The sequence below is a fragment of the Piliocolobus tephrosceles genome, chromosome 21 (assembly GCF_002776525.5).
Source record: "Piliocolobus tephrosceles isolate RC106 chromosome 21, ASM277652v3, whole genome shotgun sequence".
NCBI classification, from domain to species: domain Eukaryota; kingdom Metazoa; phylum Chordata; class Mammalia; order Primates; family Cercopithecidae; genus Piliocolobus; species Piliocolobus tephrosceles.
Window position 1 is genome coordinate 35,099,717 of NC_045454.1, and position 16,731 is coordinate 35,116,447.

The following is a 16,731-nucleotide window of genomic DNA, read 5'->3' on the forward strand; positions in this document are numbered from 1 at the left end:
AAAGAGGCAGGGGAGTTGCAGAGGCTGGACCCTGTTGGGACAATTATGAGCTTATTCCTAGGATGCTTGGAACATGGCAGGCAGGGACCCATTCCCCTGGCAGGCCCAAGGCAATGTGGCTCTGCTGCCCCCTGGCGGTGAGTCAGGCAGCCTGGTGGGCTTTCTCAGCCCCAGACACTTCCTCCCTTCCCTCCCGGTTAAAACTGGTCAAATCTGCTCAGCGGCCTCCAATACAAGGGTCCCTCCCTTCATCACGTCCTCACCTGGGGTGGAAGCCAAGGATTTAGACAGAGTCAGATCTGGCCCGAAACCTTCCTAGGATGCTCCCGATAACACACTCTGAGGTCCTGTGCCCCCGTTTTCTTCATAAATGGGGGTGATGGCAGTCTCTGCTTCCCATTGGATGCCTCAACTTGGTCCTAGATGTTGTCCTAGCCACCTCCTTCTCTCTGGCCACTCCATTCCTGGCCCCAGTGGACCTTTCTCCCCTCAAGGCAGCCACAGAGGCTTAAAAAATATCTCAGCGGGGGCAGAGTGGCTTATACCTGTAATCCTAGCACTTTGGGAAGCCAAGGCGGGTGGATCACCTGAGGTCAGGAGTTCAAGACCAGCCTGGCCAATATAGTGAAACCCCACCTCTACTAAAAATACAAACATTAGGCCGGGCTCAGTGGTTCATGCTTGTAATCCTAGCACTTTGAGAGGCCAAGGCAGGAGAATCACTTGAGGTCAGGAGTTCGAGACCAGCCTAGCCAACATGGTGAAACCCCATCTCTACTGAAAATACAAAAATTACCTGGAAGTGTTGGCATGTGCCTGTAATCCCAGCTACTAGGTAGGCTGAGGCAGGAGAATCACTTGAACCCAGGAGGCGGAGGTTGCAGTGAGCTGAGATGGCACCACTGGACTCCAGCCTGGACAACAGAGCAAGACCCCTTCTCAAACAAACAAATAAACAAACAAAAAATCAGCCGGGCATGGAGGCACACCGGTAGTCTCAGCTACTCGGAGGCTGAAGCAGGAGAATCACTTGAACCCGGGAGGCTGAGATTGCAGTGAGCCGAGATCGTGCCACTGCAGTCCAACCTGGGCAACAAAGTGAGACTCTGTCTCAAAAAACAAAAACAAAAACAAAAACCCACCACTTCAGTCCTGCCACAGGACCTTTGCACATGCAGTACCCACTGCCTGGTGCCAATCTTCCTTTAGCTGTGCCCAGGCCTTGGCTCAAACATCACCTCCCCAAGAGGTCCCTGTCTGAATGTATCTTGTTTATCCATTCGTTTTATCACTGAATTCCCCAAGCGGACTGAGAAGGCATTGATGGAGGGACTATGTTTTCTTTATAGCAATGCCTTTAGCACCTGGATCTCAGTAGGTATCTCATAGTGCTTGGTGCCCAAATGAAGCTACCTCTCTGTTGCCCAGCACGCAAATGTGGGCTCCATATTGTTCTCTCTTCTCCCCATTAAAAGTCTGTGGATGGCCTGCCGTGTGGCTTATACCTGTAATCCCAGCACTTTGGGAGGCTGAGGCAGGTGGATCACTTGAGATCAGGGGTTTGCAACCAGCCTGGCCAGCATGGTGAAACCCCATCTCTACTAAAATACAAAAGTTAGCTGGATGTGGTGGTAGGTGCTTGTAGTCCCAGTTACTTGGGAGGCTACAGCAGGAAAATTGCTTGAACCCGGGAGGTGGAGGTTGCAGTAAGCTGAGATTGCGCCACTGCACTCCAGCCTAGGGGACAGAACAAGACTCTGCCTCAAAAAAAAAAAAAGGGCTGTGAAAAGATTTAAGCAGCTCATTCATACTGAAGTGTAAATGGTTGATGGGCCACATAATTCTAATAGACACCATTGACCTCACATCTGTCCCTCCCTAAATGTCCCTCCTCCAAGCCATTTAGAGGAGCTCACAAAACTCCCTCCTGTCCTGAAACCTGGCCAGTCACAGAGTCAACCAACTGGCCAGTCAAACCCTCAACAGACCTGGTGGCAAAGCTATCCCTGACGCTTGGCCCCAGAGGATGGACTGAATCAGAAAAACTGGCATCTCCTCTCTAAGTCTCAGTTTTCTTAATTGGGAAGTGGGGATCAGGAAGAGGTTATGGAGCGCTCAGTCACCCTGGTTCTTTTCTCCCAGCGCCACTTAGGTTAAGCTCAATTCACAGCGCTCTCATTGGTGGCCTCTCAGCCTTGGGTGTGTGTGTGTTTAGAGGGAGGAGCTTTCTCCCTGAGGTCACCACCTAGGAGTCCAGGCCAATTCAGCAGGGAGTGCCCTGAGCAGCTTGGGAATCCAGCACCTGTCTTGGGAAAGTCCTTGGGCAACAGCTTAAGTTCTTCCCTTCGCTTGGCCACCTGTCAGATGCTGGCCTGGCTGAAAATGGAATTTTCCCATTAACCCCCTAGAACGGATCGCAGTGCCATTATGCGGAGGGGTAAACTGAGGTCCAGAGAGGTGGTCATCAACCTACAGTACCTTAGGGAGAGTGATGATTCTGGCGGGTTTCCAAGACTCTGGGGTGCCAGGGCGATGTCTGCGACCCGCCCACACGCGCTGTCACTTACCTCCAGGGGTGCAGGCCCAAGGAGGGGCTACAAGGGCTGCAGGGGCTGCTGGGACCCAGCAGGGACGGGCTCTGGCTGCTCGGAGACAGACTGCAAAGAAAGAGGCCGGGGACGGTGAACCTGGTGGCCGCCCCTTCGCGTGGCCGAATCCGGATCTCCGGATGGCGGCTGTGGTTCCCTCAGGGAGTAGGGGCCCAAGACCGGGGATTCTGGGTTCAGCTCAGGCCGTGAGGGCGGGGCCAGACCGATGGCCCGGGAGGACTCCCCGGAGGCGGCGGTGCGTTTCTGGGCGACACGAACAGAGATGTGGGGGGAGGGTGGTTGTCATCCTGTCCTCCCTGCACCACCCCACACCCCCGCCCTGCCCCACACTCACTCGAGGGTCAGCGCCGGGATGTGCAGCTTGTCCCTGCGGGACTTCATGCCGAGGCCGAGGCCGCGTCTGTGCGGCTGGGTATCGACGCCCCCTTGGTGGCCCCCGGAAGCCCTAATCGTGGCGCGATCGGACCGACGGACTGACACACGGACGTAGGGACAGACGCCTGGCGGGTGCGGCGGACTCGACGCGGGGGTTGGGCCGCTAGGGGCCGGGCTGGCTCCGCCTCAGGGCGGGGCTCGGAGCTCCGCACCTGCGCGCAAGCCGGGCCCCGCAGCGAGGGTCGCGCAGCCGGATGGCGGAGCCGCGGGTGCCGCCCCGTCTGCTGCAGGGACGCCGAGGCCGCCGGGTCGAGAGCCCCCGAGCTGCGTCCCGGAAGGGAAAGGCAGTCACTGGCTCCGCGGTCGGCGCGATTGCTCCATGGCCTGACCCCGCCTTTCCCCGCCCTGGCCCAGCCTCAGCCCTTGCCCCAGCCCTGGGGCTCTCTGGGAGCCAGGGTCTGAGCGCAGTCTGCTCCAACTCCCCAACCCTGCATCCCGGCCAGCCGCTCAGCACTGAGGTCCTAACCCGCTCGGGTCTCCGCATCCCCGCGCACACTAGAGGCTCTGACCACACCTCCAGTCCCTGGCTTCCAGCTGTTCCCTCTGCCAGGAAGGTCGTCCCCCTCACCCATATACGAATCCAGCCCCACCAGCCCCTCCTCCGCCAAGCTGTCCCTGCACCGCCACCAGCACCAGGCGCCGCCAGCCCTGTCCTCCCTCCCTCTCAGCGGAAACCCCACGGTCTGGGGGTGTCTGTGTCTCACTCTGGCCCTCTAGGGCCCCTGTGGACCCAGTGGGGCACAGGGAAGGTGGCAGGGAGTGGATATCCCTTGTGGAGTCTTTGGCTCTGTCCTGCCCCAAGGTCCAGGATTTTGCCCTCTGCAGTCCTCATTGACTGACGGTCCAACACTGCCCACAGCTTGGGCCAAGGTTGGAAACAGTGCCCGCTCTCGGGGCAATGTCCGAGTCCCCCGGCAACCCCCAACCACTGGGGACTTCCAGCACCTCCCCACCAACTGCATCATCCCCACTGGAACAGGAGCAGATGGCCTGGGCTTGGGGGCCACTCTGACCCCATTCCCAGGACCTCCTCCTTCTCCTGTCCTTCCACCTCACCTCCACTCACTCCACTCAGCTACCCTTGTCTTCATGCTGTTCTTCTAATGCCAAGTGTGCTGGCACCCCAGAAACTTTGCCCACGCTGTTCCTGCTGCCTGGAATGCCATTCTCCCCAGACTTCCCCGCTGCCAGGTCCTCCTCTTCTTCCAGATCTAAGCTCGAAGGTCACTTCCTCCAAGATGCCACAGATCTTCAGGATAAAACCACCCCCAGCACCTCTGTCTCTTTCTCTGGTTAATCTCTCTCCTGCATACAAAACTTCAACCCTTACTCTAAGATTGAATTGTCTGTATCCCCTCTGCCTTCAGCAGGGCCCAGTGTACAGTAGGTGCTCAAAAAGATGTTCATTGAGTGATTCCCACCCCCAACTCAGGCAAAAGCAGCCCCCAAAGATGGGGTGTCCACACTCACACACTTCCAGACCACTAGCTCAAGGTAAACCCCTCCCCGCCCCGGGCTTTGGTTTCTTTCATCTGTAAATGAATGAAGGCATTGAACAAAAATGTTCTCTAAGCTTTGAGGATAAAAAATGGTAACCTTGCCGGGCGCGGTGGCTCAAGCCTGTAATCCCAGCACTTTGGGAGGCCGAGACGGGCGGATCACGAGGTCAGGAGATCGAGACCATCCTGGCTAACACAGTGAAACCCCGTCTCTACTAAAAAATACAAAAATCTAGCCGGGCGAGGTGGCGGGCGCCTGTAGTCCCAGCTACTCGGGAGGCTGAGGCAGGAGAATGGCGTAAACCCGGGAGGCGGAGCTTGCAGTGAGCTGAGATCCGGCCACTGCACTCCAGCCTGGGCGACAGAGCAAGACTCTGTCTCAAAAAAAAAAAAAAAAAAAAAATGGTAACCTAGACTGGGCATGGGGGCTCATGCCTATAATCCCAGCACTTTGGAAGGTTTAGGTAGGCAGATCGCTTGAGTCCAGGAGTTTGAGACCAGCCTGGGCAACATAGTGAGACCCTGTCTCTACTAAACATACAGATCGGGTATGGAGGCTCGCATCTGTAGTCCCAGCTATTCTTAAAGCTGAGGCAGGAGACTCTCTTGAACCCAGGAGGCAGTGGTTGCAGTGAGCCAAGATCACACTACTGTACTCCAACCTGGGTGACAGAGTGAGACCCTATCTCAAAAACAAAACAAAACAAAAAACCTACAGGATGTGATCCCAAGAGAGATGATGTCTTTTCTTTTCTTTTCTTTTTTTAGACGGAGTCTCACTCTGTCACCCAGGTTGAAGTGCGGTGGCGGTTGCTCGTTTCACTGCAACCTCTACCTCCTGAGTTCAAGCGAATCTCCTGCCTCAGCCTCCTCAGTAGCTGGGATTACAAGAGTGCACCACCATGCCTGGCTACTTTTTTTGTATTTTTAGTAGAGACGGGGTTTCACCATGTTGGCCAGGCTGGTCTTGAACTTCTGGCCTCAAGTGATCCGCCTGCCTCAGCCTTCCAAAGTGCTGGGATTACAGGCGTGAGCCACCGTGCCCAGCTGAGAGATGATTTTCTGCTGGTGTTCCCCAAAAGGAAGTGAGTTCCCCATCATGGGAGGCATTCAAGCCAGTTCTAATACACTTCAGTTGAAATTCAACATCCAGACTCTGGATTCCAGACAAGTTTCTCCCCTTCCCAGCTGAGTGCCCTTAAGCTGGTGATGAAACCCCTTTGCACCTCAGCTTCCTCATTTGCAAACTGGCATGGCCTCCCATGTGTGTGGTGAGAGGCCAGGTGCTTGTGAAGCACTTTGCAAACATGAGGGCAAGAATGAACATGAGACGTGTTGCTGTAATTATTAAATACATTCACAATTCAGTGGCTGTTGCTGAAATATTCACTTCCAGGACCACTAGGGCCCACCCAGCCCGCCAGTCCCAGGTGAACTCACCCACGTCCCCGGCGTGGCAGGCTCAGCTCCTTCTGCAATGAGACAGAAATGGAGATCATTCTCAGAGAGACTAGCCCTCGGAACACCTGGCCTTTGATGTACCCCCACAATCCCCAATCCCCTGCCCTAACCAATGTGCCGTTCCTGCTCTCTCTACACACTGGGCTCAGCCCTGCCTCAGGGCCTTTGCGCTAGCTGTATGCTCTTTCAGAATGGCCTTCCCTCCCTTCCGGCCCTAATTAACTACAGCTCATACTCCAGGTCTGAACTCAACATCCCTTTTTCCTGGAGGCCCTCCAGATTCACAATTTAATTCCCCACCCAGCTCCTACCATACTTGCGTTAAAAATTATTTTAGGGGCCAGGCGCGGTGGCTCAAGCCTGTAATCCCAGCACTTTGGGAGGCTGAGACGGGCGGATCACTAGGTCAGGAGATCGAGACCATCCTGGCTAACACGGTGAAACCCCGTCTCTACTAAAAAATAGAAAAAACTAGCCGGTCGAGGTGGCGGGTGCCTGTAGTCCCAGCTACCGGGGAGGCTGAGGCAGAAGAATGGCGTAAACCCAGGAGGCGGAGCTTGCAGTGAGCTGAGATCTGGCCACTGCACTCCAACCTGGGCAACAGAGCCAGACCCCATCTCAAAAAAAAAAAATTATTTTAGGCTGGGCACGGTGGCTCACACCTGTGATTTCAGTACTTTGGGAGGTGAAAGCAGGAGGGTTGTTTGAGCCCAGAAGTTTAAGCTAGACTGGGCAACATAGCGAGACTCCATCTCTACAAAAATTTTTTAAAAAATTAGCCAGACTAGGCTAGGTGCTGTGGCTCACACCTGTAATTCTGGCACTTTGGGAGGCCAAGGCGGACGGATCACTTGAGTTCAGGAGTTTGAAACTAGCCTGGGCAACATAGTGAAACCCTGTCTCTACAAAAAATAAAAAAATAAAAAATGAAAATTTAGCTGGGGCCGGGCGCGGTGGCTCAAGCCTGTAATCCCAGCACTTTGGGAGGCCGAGACGGGTGGATCACGAGGTCAGGAGATCGAGACTATCCTGGCTAACCCGGTGAAACCCTGTCTCTACTAAAAAATAGAAAAAACTAGCCGGGCGAGGTGGCGGGCACCTGTAGGTCCAGCTACTCGGGAGGCTGAGGCTGGAGAATGGTGTAAACCCGGGAGGCGGAGCTCCGGGCCACTGCACTCCAGCCTGCGAGACAGAGCGAGACGTCTCAAAAAAAAAAAAAGAAAAGAAAATTTAGCTGGTCATGGTGGCTCGAGCCTGTACTCCCAGCTACTTGGGTGCCTGAGGTGGGGGGATTGCTTGAGCCCCGTCTCAAAAAAAAAAAAAAGGCTGGGCCGGCCAGGTGCAGTGGCTCACACCTGTAATCCCAGAGCTTTGGGAGGCCAAGGTGGGCGGATCACCTGAGGTGGGGAGTTCAAGACCAGCCAGGCCAACATGGTGAAACCCCATCTCTACTAAAAATACAAAATTAGCCAGGCATGGTGGTGGGTGCCTGTAATCCCAGCTACTTGGGAGGTTGAGGCAGGAGAATCACTTGAACCTGGGAGGCGGAGGTTGCAGTGAGCCGAGATTGCACCATTGCACTCCAGCCTGGGCAATAAGAGCGAAACTCCATCTCAAAAATAAATAAATAAATAAATAAATAAATAAATAAATAAGAAGGGCCGAGTGCGGTGGCTCACGCCTGTAATCCCAGTACTTTCGGAGGCCAAGGCGGGCAGATCACGAAGTCGAGAGATCGAGACCATCTTGGCCAACATGGTGAAACCCTGTCTCTACTAAGAATACAAAAATTAGCTGGGCGTGGTGTCGCACACCTGTAGTCCCAGCTACTCGGGAGGATCGCTTGAACCTGGGAGGCAGAGGTTGCAGTGAGCTGAGATCATGCCATTGCACTCCAGCCTGGCAACAATGCGAGATTCCGTCTCAAAAAAGAAAATAAAAATTAGCCAGGTATGGTGTCCCATGCCTGTAATCCCAGCTGCTCAGGAGACTGAGGTGGGAGGATTGCTTGACCCCAGGAGTTGGAGGTTGCAGTAAACAATGATAACACCATTGCACTCTAGTCTGGGTGACAGAGCAAGACACTATGTCTAAAAATAACAATAATAATTTTATTTTATTTATTTTATTTTATTTTTTTGAGACGGAGCCTCGCTGTGTCGCCCAGGCTGGAGTGCAGTGGCCGGATCTCGGCTCAGCGCAACCTCTGCCTCCCAGGTTCACGCCATTCTCCTGCCTCAGCCTCCAGAGTAGCTGGGACTACAGGCGCCCGCCACCTCGCCCAGCTAGTTTTTTGTATTTTTTTTAGTAGAAACGGGGTTTCACCGTGTTAGCCAGGATGGTCTCGATCTCCTGACCTCGTGATCCACCTGTCTCGGCTTACAAAGTGCTGGGATTACAGGTGTGAGCCACCGCACCCGGCCTACAATAATAATTTTATTAAAAATTACAAATTAGTTTTATTTATGAAGAAGTATGTCGGTAGTGGCTAAAAACTAATAATCTGGGCCGGGCGCGGTGGCTCAAGCCTGTAATCCCAGCACTTTGGGAGGCCGAGACGGGCGGATCACGAGGTCAGGAGATCGAGACCATCCTGGCTAACACGGTGAAACCCCGTCTCTACCAAAAAAATACAAAAAGCTAGCCGGGCGAGGTGGCGGGCGCCTGTAGTCCCAGCTACTTGGGAGGCTGAGGCAGGAGAATGGCGTAAACCCGGGAGGCGGAGCTTGCAGTGAGCTGAGATCCGGCCACTGCACTCCAGCCTGGGCGACAGAGCGAGACTCCGTCTCAAAACAAAAACAAAAACAAAAACAAAAAAAACTAATAATCTGTTGAGAAAATAGAGATTCCTGAGTTGTCCTATCCCTGTCCCATCTCAGATGTCCCTCTCCTCCTGGGTCTAGGTCTGAACGCCATTCTCTCCTTACTTGCTGCAAAGTCTATGCAGGTTTGAGCCCTGGGTACCAGTGGGGGCGTGGAGAGGACGGCTGACGGGTGACTCCCTTTTGAAGACCCTTTTAGAGCTCAGCAAGCCGATCTGCACTCTCGGTGCCCTCACTACATGCAGGATAGAAAGCCTTGAGCTTGGGTTCCACTGTGACCTCATAGTCCATCCTCAGACATGGCCTGCCCAAGAGGGTTTTGTTTTGTTTTGTTTTGTTTTGTTTTGTTTTGTTTTGAGACAGAGTTTTTCTCTTGTTGCTCAGGCTGGAGTGCAATGACGCAATCTCGGCTCGCTGCCACCTCTGTCTTCCAGGTTCAAGCGATTCTCCTGCCTCAGCCTCCCAAGTAGCTAGACACTTTTTTTTTCTTTTTTTTAGTAGAGACAAGGGTTCGCCATGTTGTTCAGGCTGGTCTCGAACTCCTGACCTCTGGTGATCCACCCACTTTGGTCTCCCAAAATGCTGGGATTACAAAATGCTAGGATTACAGGCGTAAGCCACCATGCCCGGCCAAAAAACAGTTTTTTTTTAGATGGCGTCTCACTCTGTCACCCAGGCTGGAGTGCAGTGGTACAATCTTGGCTCACTGAAACCTCTGCCTCTTGGGTTCAAGCGATTCTCCTGACTCAGCCTCCCGAGTAGCTGGGGTTACAGGTATGCGCCAGCATGCCCGGATAATTTTTGTATATTTAGCAGAGACGAGGTTTCACTATTTTGCCCAGGCTGGTCTCGAACTCCTGACCTCAAGTGATCCACCCGTCTTAGCCTCCCAAAGGGCTGGGATTACAGCGTGAGTCATTGCACCCAGCTAATCAAGAGGGTTTTTAAATTCTCAAAATGCCATGTGGCACAAGTTTAGAATCTGAGGACACCCGGACCTGGGTTCAGTTCAATTCTCTGCTTCTTCCTGGCCATGCAAGTTATTTGTATGCCCCGTGCCTCAGTTTCCCCATCTGTAATCTGGAGATGACATCAGGAGGGTTCTGGGTTAATCATGATCAGCCATTACTATTGCTGCTGTTGTGAGCTGTTGTACTATTGCTGAGTTCAGCAAGGGACTATGGAAGCTATCATAATACCTGATAAATGTCCTTGCATTTACTGAGCCTCCTACTGTGAACCGCGGGCAGGGGCTGTTTTACTGGCAGAGAAACTTAGGTGCAGAGGAAAGCCGGCTGCCCACATCTCTTAGTGGAGTGAGAGGCAGGAAACTGGGTCTCAGGACACCCTCCCTCCACACACATCAGGGCGGCCACGCTGGGGACACACGACTATTTTTACTTTGGTGGGCTCCAGACTGCCCACGTCCTGATCTGGGTGTTCGCCATGGCAACCAGTGACGCCATCGGCCCTCACAGCCAATTGGAGGGGGCCGGAAGCTGCTGGGCTGCCGGATGACCCAGCTGGGAGGGCAAGGTCTCCTGGGAGAGGTGGGGAAGGGTCGCAGGGGTGTGGCGTCACCCCAGGCCTGACTTAAGCTGCTCTGCGCTCAGAAAACCAAGCGGTCACGATGGGAGGAGAATAATCTACCACTCAGAGGTCTCCCTGACTGCTTGAATACGTCTGAGGATAACTCACTACGTTTAGTTCAAGCAGTCATGGTGATGGAACCATCACCACCATCATCGTTGCCATTAGGGTCTCCTTCTGGCCCTTCCAATAGCTGTGGGACTTTTTTTTTTTTTTCTTTGAGACAGCATCTTGCTGTGTCACCCAGACTGGAATGCAGTGGTGCAATCTTGGCTCACTGCAACCTCCGCCTCCCAAGTAGCTGGGATTATGGGCATGTGCCACCACACCTAGCTAATTTTTGTATTTTTTGTAGAGATGAGGTTTCACCATGTTGCCCAGGCTGGTCTTGAACTCCTGGTCTCAAGTGATCCACCTGCCTTGGCCTCCCAAAGTGCTGGGATTACAGGCATGAGCCACTGTGCCCAGCCAGTTGTGGGATCTTATACCACTTCCTCCACTATACCACGTGAAACAGGGAGGGATTTGAACCCTGGTGGGGGGGTCCCACTTGCACCCCATCCAGCACACCGTCCTAGATTCCCAGTCTGCCTCCCCCACTCCTGCACTGTGTGACCCGATGAGTGACTTAACCCCTCTGTGCCTCAGTTTCCTCATTTGGAAAATGGCCTAGTGACATAGGGTCCCTGGAGGAATCAATGAGTAGCAAGCTCAGGGCCTGGTGCTGGGGGAGACTTTGATGGATGGGAGTCAAGACAGTGATCAAGAGGTGAATAATAACCACCAGTTGAGAGTTGTTTCCAAAAGACAAAACGATATGAAGATTTTTCTTGTTTTTTTTTTTTTTTTTTTTTTTTGAGATGGAGTCTTGCTCTGTCGCCCAGCATAGAGTGCAATGGCACGATCTTGGCTCACTGCAACCTCCGCCTCCCGGGTTCAAGCGATTCTCCTGCCTCAGCCTCCCAAGTAGCTGGGATTACAGGTGCCCACGACCACACCTGGTGAATTTCATATTTTTAGTAGAGATGGGATTTCACCATGTTGGCCAGGCTGGTCTTGACCTCCTGACCTCACGTGGTTCTCCCACCTCGGCCTCCCAAAATGCTGGATTACAGGCATGAGCCACTGTGCCCGGCTTGAAGATGTTTTTTTGAAAGTGGCAGAGAGAGGTGAGGCAAAATCGGCAGCTCCCTGCAAAGGCTCCCAGGGAAGCTGGACCACACGGAACTCTCCTGGCACCATTCCCGGACCCTTCGGTCCCCACACCATCTGCTTCCGCCCACAGCCCCCTCTGTGCCTGCTGTTCCCCTGGGAGTGGCTCCCACCCAGAGGAGTGGAGGTTGGGGAGGCCCCGACCCCCTGAAACTGCCCATTAAAGGTAATATTTATGGTATCCCCGTCTGTGCTTGCCCAGGCTGGGGGATGCTGCCTCCCCCACAAGCTTTAGCCCCACCTTGAGGAAATTCCAGTTTGGAGAAGACATAGCAGAGCAGGAGCACCTCCATACTGGAGGGATTAAGAGAGAGACCCGAAGTGGCCGGGTGCCGTGGCTCATGCCTGTAATCCCAGAGGCTGAGGCGGGAGGATCACTTAAGATCAAGAGTTTGAGACGGGTGCAGTGGCTCACGCCTGTAATCCTAACACTTTGGGAGGCTGAGGTGGGCGGATCACAAGGTCAGGAGTTCAAGATCATCCTAGCCAACATAGTGAAACCCCGTCTCTGCTAAAACTACAAAAATTAGCCGGGCGTGGTGGCATGCGCCTGTAGTCCCAGCTACTCAGGAGGCTGAGGCAGGAGAATCGCTTGAACCCGGGAGGCGGAGGTTGCAGTGAGCCAAGACCATACCATTGCACTCCAACCTGGGTGACAGAGTGAGACGCCGTCTCAAAAAAACAAAACAAACAACAACAAAACAAACAAACAAACAAACAAAAAACGTTTGAGGCTATCTTGGCCAACATGGTGAAACACCATCTCTACTAAAAAATACAAAAATTAAATTAGTCAGGTGTGGTGGTATTCGCCTCTAATCCATCTACTCAGGAGGCTGAGGCAGGGAGAATCACTTGTATCCAGGTGACAGAGGCTGCAGTGAGCTGGGATCGCGCCACTGCACTCCAGCCTGGGCGACAGGGCAAGATGCTGTCTAAAAAGAGAGACTCGAAGGGAGAAGAGGGGTTGGAGGCACGCAGAGAGGAGAGCTAAGGGGCTTCCTGGAGTAGAGGGTGCTGAACAAAGCCAGCAGGCACATGGAAAACACCAGTCCATGCCCAGCAAACAGTACGTGCAAAGGGAGCACTCAGCCTGCTGGGCACCAAGCCCCGTTGGAAGTTCAATGCCCCTGGAGTGAAATGGGAGAGAAGTCAGCATGGACCACATGGCACCAGCCTGAGGGCTTCCTGGAGGAGGAAGAGGAGGAGGAGAAGGAAGAAGAGAAGGAGGAGGAGGAGGAGAAGGAGGAGGAAAATAAGTGGAAGCGGGCCATGAGAAAGCAGGATCACCTTTGAGAGCTGAATCTAGGGGAGCCACCCCAGTAGCGGCAGAGACAAAGTCCAGATACAGGCTCTAGCCACCTTCTCTGCCAGGGGATGCTCTGTTTGTGGGACCTGGTGTTTTGAAATTCGGTCATGTGTAAAGCAAAAGTCCAAGTGGGAGATGATAAATGTAATAAGCTAATAGTAGTAGTAGTAATATCAGCTCACGTTATCCGGTGCCTGCACACGTTATGCGTGAGGCTGAGTTTAACCCAAACTGGGAAGGTCTCCACCTCCTCCCTGGACGCAGGGCTGTCGCAAACTGGCCGCCTGTGAGCCAGGTCAGATCCTTTTTCAGACCTCTCCTGCACACAGCCAACAGCACGCCCACATTGTCACCACCGGAGAGGATGCCCTGGGCTATCCGTCTGGATTGGCCAGTCAGCACCCTTCTGTGAATGGCCTCTGGCCTTTGGCCTCCAGGAAATCTGATTGGCTCTCATCAGCGATCTGCCCCCTGATTGGCTGGGATGCTCCTGGACCATTAACAAGGTTTCCAGTCAAAAAAGACCCCAAACTGCAACTGATGAAGACAACACTTTTCATGTGCCAGATTGTTTAGAATTTCTCTGGCTTCCTGGTGGGTACTTCCCTCTTTGGGCCTCAGTTTCCTCCTCTGAAAAATAGAACTAATAAAAGCACTGACCACTCGGGCTATTAGGAGAATTGAATGCAGGAGAGGGCTTAGCATGTTAATATGAACAGTTATTACCACTTTACTATTATATAATTATTATTTTAATCTTCTCCCACTTGGACCTTTATTTTTATTTTTGAGATAGGGTCTCGTAGTCATGGCTCACTACAGCCTCAAACTCCTGGGCTCAAGAGACCCTTCTTGGCTGGGCGCGGTGGCTCACGCCTGTAATTCCAGCACTTTGGGAGGCCAAGGTGGGCGGATCACCTGAGGTCAGGAGTTTGAGACCAGCCTGGTCAACATGTTGAAACCCTGTCTCTACTAAAAATACAAAAATTAGCAGGGCATGGTGACATGTGCCTGTAATCCCAGCTACTCGGGAGGCTGAGGAAGGGAGAATTACTTGAACCCAGGAGGTTGAGGTTGCAGTGAGCTGAGATTGCGCCACTGGACTCCAGCCTGGGTAACAGAGCAAGATTCCTTAAAAAAAAAAAAAAAAAAAAAAGACAGAAAGAAAAAAAGAGAGAGATCCTTGGATCCTTCTGCCTCAGCCTCCTGAGCAGCTGGGACTACAGTCATGAGCCACCACACCTGGTACACTTAGACTTTCATTCCATGCTCCTTCCTGGCTTCCTGACCTTTTTGATTCCCCCGCTCCTGTTCCTAGCCCTCCAAAGGAGTTTCTCCAGCCCCTCAATACGGGCATGCCCTCTCCTGTTCCAGCACTTTCCATACATAGCTCCCCATCACCCTAGGGGGAAAGTCTAACCGCTTCAAAATCAGCACTGAAGGCCCTGGAAGCATTAAGTCCTGGCCATCAGCCTCTAGTGCTAAGAAATAGGTTCAAGTTCTTGTTTCCCCATATAAACAGGTAAGAAAGGCTACATGACTCTGGGCCTTTGCACGTACTGTGGCCTCTGCCCGAATGCCCTCATTCCATCGGAATCCGTGCTCATCCCTCCACCTTCGTGGATGGACGCCTGTGCTGGGTTGGTCTGGAGAGGAAGCCGGAACTGCTTGGGTTCAAATCCTGTCTGACTCTGTCACCTACACTTTGTGAAACCCGGACAGTGTCTATGCTTCTCTGAACCTCAGTTTCCCCTTTTGTAACACAGAACTTATCATCAGGAAATGTTTGACCCCCCCATGGAACAGGCCCCACTTCCTGACGTCAGCAGCACCCCCATTCGCCTACCCGGAGGCGGTTTCTCTATTTTAAGAGGCTGCGGGCGGGTTGGCATCTAACTGGGGCTGGAGGCGGGGCTGCCCCCCCCAACACCACGCTGCTCGCCAATCCCTCCCCGCCCCCTCCTTTCCGCCCAAGTCCCCCACTCTTGCCTCTGGCCTCAGTGCTTCCAGTTCTGCCCCACCCCCGCGCGGCCAGAGACCGGGTGTCTCTGATCTGCAGCTCAGCCCGTGCCTTCCCTGACCACTCCAGACCTGGCTTCCCATCACCTGCTGAGTTCGCAGTCCTGCAGCTACCGGTGCGGCTCCAGGTTGGAGACCCGCCGGCCCCATTCCTCTCACCCCCTCAACCCGCCCGGAGTTAACCTCAATCCACGACCCCCACCACACCTGCTCAGTCCTCCCTGGGTACCAGCTTCTGTCAACCTCTTTCATTTCCCTAAATACCGCCCACCGCTGCAATGCCCCGCCACCCTTGACTGCCTCCTCTAACACAGGGCTCCCAGCAATGCCTGGGTCAGGCGCCCCCTTCACTTGCGGTGAGTCCCTTATCACAACTGACCACTCCATGGAGTCACCGCTGCTCCGGCGTCTACCTTCCCCAACAGGTTGGGGTTTCTAGGAGGGCAGCTCCAGAGGTTGCAGAACACCCTACTGCCTGTCCAGAGCCAGGCATACAGCAGGCGCCCCATAAATGTTCGTTGGGTAAGTGCTGAATCCCAGGTTCCCTACCTGAAAACTTGGTGGCTTCTTAAGGGTGTGGTCTAAGTCCCCGAGGAAAATGGCCAAATCTTAATTCTTGTTTTTCATTTCTTATGACGGGGAAACTGAGGCCCAGAGAAGTCAAGGGGTGGCTGTCCGGGGTCATGTAGCCCCTGTGTGGCTTCAAACTTAGGCTTCTGCTGTCCCCGACGCCGTCCTGATGACACAGCCTCCCAAACATGAACTCGGTCAAAGGAGGACCCTGTGGCCCGTTGGAACACTGAGGCCCGGAGAAGCAAGGGTGCCCTCCCCCCAGGTCACACCGCTGGTTGGCAGCGCCTTGTGCCCTAAGACAGCTGGTTGAGGGCGCAAGATCGAATCCCAGCTAGGCGACCTCTTGGAGAGTGGCTTTTCGGGACTAGAACCTCAGTTTCCTTATTCTGACAAATGGGTGCTTGACAGCCCCAACCTCCCCAGGTCGTCGTAGGGCTGAATTGAGGGGGGTACTGCGGTGCAGCGACGACCCAAGGAGGTATTAATACATATGAACTAATATTAATACATCGCTAGTAATAGGACTAAAACAACCATGAACATATGGTGAGTTCTCTGGCTGCTGTTGCTAGCATTATTATTAGAACAGCTGGTGGGGAGGGGCAGAGCCCTCAGCCTCTTCCTCCCACGCCATCGCTTGGAGCCTCAGTTTCCCTAGATGTCCAAGGGGGACACCTTCCCCCTTCCCACCAGGAGAAAAAGCACTTTGAGAAGCGAGTGGTCAAAAAGAAGCGATCTGAGCGTTCCCTGCCTTCTGCCTCAGTTTCCCTACAGCCCGCGAAGGCCCCGCCCCCCCTCCCCCGCACTTTTCAGGCCGCGTCCTCTTGGCCGCGCCCTCCGCCTCCCGCCCGCCCGCGCAGGGGCCTCACCTGGAGCCCGCGGCGCCGCAGGAGGCTCGACTCGTCCATGGCCCGGGAGTCCGCGCCGCCAGGCCCGCCCCCGGCCCCGCCTCGGTCTGCCAGGCCCCGCCGCCGGGTGCCATTGGCCAGGCCGGTCAGCTGACGAGGCCTGGCCCCGCCCTTCCCGGGGCCCCGACCACAGGGTCCCGCCCCCACTGGGCGAGTTGGCCCCGCCCCTCCAGCAGAGCACAGAAGTAAATATTTTACAATGAATCCTCTCAGAAGTAAGGGAGCATCATTTAGCCCCATTTTGCAGATGAAGAAACTGAGGCTAAGAGAGGTTAATCAATGTGCTCAGCGCAT

General features: G+C 54.0%; 1 protein-coding gene across 6 annotated transcripts in view; it reads right to left on the bottom strand.

Moving 5' to 3' along the window:
* The window catches only part of MAST3 (microtubule associated serine/threonine kinase 3), a 57,327-nt gene extending 40,867 nt beyond the window's left edge, over positions 1–16,460 (bottom strand). For 2 of the 6 annotated variants that reach the window (XM_023229619.1, XM_023229618.1), the window contains exons 1-3: positions 16,399–16,457; positions 5,984–6,015; positions 2,568–2,657 (exon numbers count right to left, since the gene is read on the bottom strand). In XM_023229619.1, coding sequence (XP_023085387.1) covers positions 2,568–2,657; positions 5,984–6,015; positions 16,399–16,437 — 161 coding nt within the window. In that variant the 5' untranslated portion in view covers positions 16,438–16,457. Of the gene's footprint in view, positions 1–2,567; positions 2,658–2,943; positions 3,309–5,983; positions 6,016–16,398 lie in introns of those variants that run through there. The other 4 variants (XM_023229622.1, XM_023229621.1, XM_023229623.2 and 1 more) reach the window with 3 other exon arrangements.
* Positions 16,461–16,731: the final 271 nt, after the last annotated feature.